A 6,649-nucleotide genomic window follows, 5' to 3' on the forward strand; every position below is an offset into this window, starting at 1 on the left:
ACAGTGCTACTTAATTGGTGCTCCGTAGCTTGTGCCACAGTCCTTCCGGCAGAGACTTCCATGATGTGTTACAGTAAGAGCAGTGGGGCCAGTGCTACCTCCAGTTTTACAGAGGGAGTGACTGTACCAGCAGGGTGAGGGGTGCCTCATACGAACATTGGACAGAATGCACATTTCTACCCACGGGTTTCCTCAGACAGTTTCACCCTTAATACAACAAACCTTCACTCACTAATAAGCTTTGTGACTCGGGGCTAGCAAGATGCCCATGCAAGCCTGGAGCCCTGAGGTCAACCCCTGGAGCTGTATAAAAGTGAAAGGATCCGCACCTAGACCCACTCACATGCATCAAGCACGCACACCACACAGTAACAACAAAACGTTTTTAGAAAGGAGTTCTCGTCATGACCAGCCATATCTCGTCCAGTACATTTGTGAATCCGAAATTGGCTTCAGTAGTGCGATAACCACAGCCCATCAATTTATCACTGTTCTCTGAAAATATTATCCTTCTTTCCCTTTTTCATTATAAAAGGAAACTTTATTTCAGAGTAGCAAGTGCATTGTCTGAACTCATCCACACCCTCTTTGTCCCTCCCCTCCCCCATTTGTTGCAGACCAGGATGAAAGAGCAGCTGAGCTCAGCAGGGAGCAGAACGAGAAAACCATCAGGAGCACGCAGACTGCGCTCCGCAATTTCCGGGAGTTCCTCATCTCCAAGTACCCTTCCGAAACCAGAGAGATCTATGTCATCCCTTGCAAGGAGCTAGATGCTTACCTTGCCTCCTTCTTCGTGGATGCCAGGCAGAAGGATGGGTCTGAGTACGAGCCCAACAGCTTGGCGAATTACCAGTGTGGGCTGGAACGGTACCTGAAAGAGCACAGGTATGGCTACAGCATCACCAGGGATAAGGAGTTCAAGCGTTCCCAGGAGGCCCTGAAACAGAAACAGATCGAGCTTCGCTGCAAAGGCAAGGGAAACAAGCCACACAAATCCATGAAGCTCACCTTTGCCGATGAGCTCATCCTGCGGAAGAGGGGACTGCTGAGCAGGTACAACCCTGAGGGTCTGCTCAACCTCGTCTGGCTCAACAACACGAAAGCGTTTGGGCACTGCACAGGCTTCCATGGATCCACCTTGAAATGGGGCGATATCCGGCTCCGTGTCACAGAAACCGGGCTTGAGTATTTGGAGTGGATGGGTCAGGACACTGGTGATTTGAATGCCAAAACCAAGAGAGGAGGAACGGACTCGCGAGTTTATGCTACCCAGCATGCCCCCCAGACCTGCCCGGTGCAGGACTATAAGGAGTATGCCCAGCGGAGGCCTCCTGCTATGCGCTATGAGGATGCCCCCTTCTACTTGTCCATCAAGCCAGTTGTGAACTTGGCAGCTCTTCACTGGTACAATTGCCAGGCCCTTGGCAAGAACAAGCTAGCCAAGATGGTGAAGACCATGTGTGAGAAGGGCAACATTCCCGGCAGGAAGACCAACTTCAGTGTCTATCAGAGCTGTAGCACCTTGTCTGAGGCCCAGAGCAATCAGCTGGTGCTCATCTGCAACAACCTGAGCCAGCAGGCTGCCCAGTCCGTGGCTGGCCACTCCAGCAGCGGCAATTTCATTGTCTCCTCCTATGACTCTTCCTCGGACACAGCCTGACCAGATGGCTCGTCCAAGACCTCACTTTGGTTTCTGTGTCCCAGGAAACCATCATGTGTACTGCATTGCGTCCCTTCCACTTGCCCTCACTGCTAACTTTATAAAATGCAAATCTCTATTTTTCTTTTTACAGAAAGCCAATGGCAATAGTTTAGTATTACTAACACAGTATTTATAGGCTTGAGACAAACAAGTGTGCTTGTGGGTGATGACATATAATCACTGTTACAGACTTGGCAAAAACCATAGCGGTTCTCAGGCAACTGTAGAGAAAGAATTCCGTTTAAAAAAAGAAAAAAACAATCAGAAAGGAAACCAAGAGTCATTCAAGACACTGTGTCCTCAGTTCCTCCTCCTGCCTCACCTCCTGCTTTTAGTCTCCTTCATAGATGGATTTATTTTTTTAATTTTTAAAGATTGCATATGAGTCAGGAGACAGTTTTACTGCCTGTGCAGTATTGTTGCGCCAGATCAGAAAGTAGCATCATAAGCTCAACATGAATTTATTTATTTATTTGCATATATTTTTAGCATAGAGTTTCAGCCGTGCCTCATTTTCACCGGATATGGAGTCCCAGCACGTACAGAACTTTCCTTTGGGGAGGTGGGCTGTAGAAGAGGAATAAAGGTGCCATTCTTTTTTGGAGATGTCTCATTTAAAAACAATATGCAAGCTCTGCTATGGGTTGGGGGGCGGTAATAAAAGACTGTTCCATAGCTCATTTTTACTGTGGTGCTTAGACCTGAATAGAATGTTCTTTGTCCCTAAGTCAGTGGAAATGAATTTGATCATCAGATTTACAAGAAATTTAAAACTACCAAAATCTTTGAGACTATTTGAGTCTCAAAGTCTGACGAGTTGGTAGAGCCAGGGTGCAGTATCCTGTTGCTATGTCTAAGCATTAAATTTGACTCTTTTCCCTAGGGGTTACTTGACTCTTGAGCTTAAGATCAAAGGAAAATTGACACCCATTTTAAGTCACAATATTTTGTTACCAGGCTTAGCAGAATTCAAAGCATTCTTCAGTTTCTTCTCATTAATAGAAATGCATTTAATGCTCTGTAGTTTGAATAATTTTGGTTTAACATTTGTCATGGTTTTTTTTTTTTTTAGTCTTTTGTTTTCAAGTCTTGAAGAGTAAAACATTAGTAAATGATTAGTTAAGACACTTCAAAAATCAAGTACATGTAGATGTGAGAGCTACAGTGAGGCTGAGCTGGGGGCCTCCCCATCCTGTGCAGTCAGTAATGTGTAAGAACTGCAACCCATCGTTGGTTTGTCACGTCTGAGCACCCTGTTGGGGCAGGTGTTTCTTCTTCAAGTCGACCTTGTAAGTCACAATAGCTTGGAAGGTAGGTGGTATTTTATAATATGACAAAAAGACAAATATTTTTATTTGCTTTATAAGTTGTCACAGAGCCAAGTTTTCCCATGGCTAGGTGACTCTTTGCATCAGTAAGTAATAAGCACACAAGGACTTCTAGGCTGTGGTCTTCTAGTGCAGAAGTGGCAGCTCGGCATGGACATCATTGGGTAGAATATCTCCATGAGCTTGTCCTTCCAAGATAAGTATTGGCAAGAAAAGGTGTATATGTTTCTATACAAGTATCTTCTAAATCTTTTGAACAACCTTAAGGAGAAAGTAAGTTGTCTTCATTTTAGGATGAAATTTTACGTTGGTTAGATGAAGAAGGAGTAGTCTGCTTTCTCACTCCCAAGCTTTTTCTATTTGCCATTTTTAGTATGAGCTAGGTATTGATTTGAGCCAGAAATGAGAGCAGTGTCTTTCCAGCGCTGAAGGCTGTCTGCTTTAAAGGAATGCTGGGCAATGTGTCGTGGCTGCACACTGTCCTCTTACCCACCTCCCCATTGCCTCCACTGTTAAACACACAGGGCTTTCTCCCAGTCCCCCTGCAGAACTTCCCACTCTCCTTCTAGAGCTAGTTCGTGAGCTCATGGCAAGCTCCTTATGAGGGAGCTTTTTAAAAGGCTATTTTTATGTGGTAATACCTGTCATTTTTAAGGTTTCTGTAAAACTCTTATCTGAGACATAGTTTGTAATTCCTGATTGTGTTGACCGCAGTGTCTGAGAAGAAGGCCTGTCTCAACACTGACCTGAGAGAACAGACTAGCAGTACTGAGCCCTGGTGCTGCGTACTGACAGAAAAGCCTGCCCTGCTTCATCCCCACTACTACACACAGACAATATTACGTCAATAATGTGAACTTTTTATTTATTTATGTTTTGCTGTGAAAACCAACCAGATTGGAACACTGTGATATTTAGATTAAATCAACCTGTTAAAAAGTGGCTTACTAGAAGAAGCCAGTTTAGAACCTCTTTAGTTAAACTGTAAGAGTCTGTGGCTACCTCTAAATTCTGTGTTTTTATCTAAACACTGAGAACATACCACTGCCGAAAGCCTTTTTTAGTATTTGGAATTTTAACTTACAAAAATTATTCTACTTTGTCAGAGGCACATGCCAACATTTATTGTAGTTATTAGGGCTAATGTGGAATGTTTCATACATAATATATGTCAACTATTAAATATTTATTTCATAATTTTAATATCTTAAATGTTCCCTGTTAATTCATTTTCTCTTAAGTTTTTTGTTGTGTTTAGTTCTGTTTGATACAGGGTTTCACCACATAGGCCGAAATGGCTTTAAACTCCTAGTCCTCACCCCTCCACGTGATACTGGAATTACAGCAGCACTATACACAGCTTTTTCCCTAAATTAAAGTATTACCTAATCTATAATATATTGCCTGCATTCTTCCTGGCCTAGGTTAAGTCTGTTGGGTTTTTTTTTTTCCCCCAGTTAGTCTTATTAGTGGAAATGCTGGCATTAACTAACATACAGAGCTGTGATACCAATGAATTTATTGAGATGAAAATTTATGACCACATAGGCAAATATTTATTGACTATTTAGCCGGTGAGAAGTCTGTAAAGATGTATAAAATTCTTCCTGTTCTCAAAGAAGATATAAAGATGATGTAATGAAAGTTTCATTTTTGAGAACCCAGACCCCCCCCCCAAAAGTCTCTGTACTGATCCCTTTCTGTCTTATCTTCTGAGCTTTGTGCTCTGCATTTACACAAGTATTGAGTATTCCACTTCTTAAGTATTTTATGAAGACTTTTTGTTAGAGCTTCTCATAAAATCAGTACAGTGAATGAATGGTGGTCCCTGTGCTCACATACGTGCATACACACAGAAGAGAAAGGCTCTGTTGTGGTAGTGCTTTGTTAGAACATACAGTGTGCCCCTGCAGCAGGTGCTTCTAGTTGTCTTATTAATAATCATTTTAAGTGATTGTCCTTCTTCATGAAGGAGAAAATCAGATAGGTTGTCCATGTCACAGAGCAGATGGTAAGAGCAGCTGTCCTGAAGTACATCTGGATCTACTCGTATCCTTCGCTGTGGCCACTGTTCAGATGCGTCTTGCTTGTGCTCCTGATAATTCTGCAGTAGGCTCTCTGAAGTAACAAGCTGAAGATAAACTCCCTGGTGTAAGACAGTTTTTTTGAGAAGGGGCCCAACAGATAGGCTAGGCTGTTGTTTCCTAAGGCAGAGATGGGGCTGCCATGAAAACTTGAGCAATCCTTACCATCAAACAGGTCTGGGAACCCAGACACTGCAGGTGATGTCCTTCCACCACTGCTGGGTTCCTGCTGATAACAGATAAAGGGGAACAGTGTCATTAAATCACCAACAACTCTGAACTTACCATTCGTTCTAAGCAGAGAAAAGGAAGAGGGATCTCTCAAGGTCCAATATAACTTAAAAGTTGACAAGCTGGGTTTGCTATAACTGAGTAAGAGATCCTATTTAGTATTGAAGAAGTGGTTTCTTAAAAATATTCCATTTCAATATACTAAGTTGAAATTTAGTAGAAACCATGATGAACTAGAAATCAATATTAGTTAGGTCTTGTTAATAAAACCATTGTCTTTGTTGAATTGTGACCTCAGGGGCTACCCCTAGAAAAGACCTTAGAAGGTGTCCAGTGATTGCCAGGATTTAGGCTAGGAAACCCTCCTGTATGGAGGTGATAAGGAAGACTGGTCCCTCAGAAAAAAACATATGCACATTTACACTCATGCACACACACACACGCACTGGGTCCCTCAGAACATACACACGTGCACACTCACACTCACTGGAGACTGTCGGTTCCTTAGGCCTCTTTTCTTTTGAGATGCTGTGCCGAGTGGGTCCATGTTTCCTCTGTTAGACATCCTTCACATGGTCTTCATCACAAGAGGAAACAACCCCCTGGACAGATGAGATCAGTACCCAAGTCTTACCATTTTGTTGGGACTAAAGCAGGTGAGCCCAGGCACCCAGAGTCCCTGCCCGTGTATAAAAATGATAGACTTTAGAGAAGGAATTCCTACCTGCGTGGTGGCCGTTAACCCTGATAAAAGTGTGTTTTTCTTCATTTCCAAACTGTATTTTAAACTCCCATGGTTTCTTTGTCTTGTTTTTTAAAGACTGGATCTCACTGTGTAGTTTTGGCAAGCTGGAACTCCCTGTGTCGGCTAGGTTGGCTTTGAACTCACAAGAGTTCTGACTGCCTCTGCCTCTGGAATGCTCAAATTAATGGTGTGCACCACCATGCCCAGAATTAGTCCTCACATTTTTTTATAGGCTGTTGGGATGTGAAACTTTTCATTGTATAGGATTGTGTCTTGACTTCAACTGTGCTTTATTGTGAGATGTATTAGAATAACCTCTAGTGTAACTGGTTCTTAATAGATGTCACTCAGTTTCCAGTTATGCATGGGGAGGCAAACTACTTGCATCTTATACGTATTGGATCCCATGGACCAAAAGGGGGTTTCTGTTCACTGGCATTCTCTGGGGATCAAACTATACAGTATCCGTATTATTGGTCTGAGGCATAGTTTGTACAATCTATTTAGGACAGACCTCCAGGCAAAAGGATTGCATTTTTATCAACCTAATTAAGATTTT

The 6,649-nt window shown here is 42.7% G+C and overlaps 1 protein-coding gene across 3 annotated transcripts in view; it reads left to right on the top strand.

Moving 5' to 3' along the window:
* The window catches only part of Kiaa1958 (KIAA1958 ortholog), a 132,508-nt gene that overhangs the window by 95,130 nt on the left and 30,729 nt on the right, over positions 1 to 6,649 (top strand). The window contains exon 3 of one of the 3 annotated variants that reach the window (XM_021159963.1): positions 618 to 1,952. The exons of 1 other annotated variant lie outside the window; for it this stretch is intronic. In XM_021159963.1, coding sequence (XP_021015622.1) covers positions 618 to 1,660 — 1,043 coding nt within the window. In that variant the 3' untranslated portion in view covers positions 1,661 to 1,952. Of the gene's footprint in view, positions 1 to 617; positions 1,953 to 6,649 lie in introns of those variants that run through there. One more of the 3 variants, XM_029476265.1, reaches the window with a different exon arrangement.

The sequence above is a fragment of the Mus caroli genome, chromosome 4, assembly GCF_900094665.2.
Source record: "Mus caroli chromosome 4, CAROLI_EIJ_v1.1, whole genome shotgun sequence".
Taxonomy (NCBI): Eukaryota; Metazoa; Chordata; class Mammalia; order Rodentia; family Muridae; genus Mus; species Mus caroli.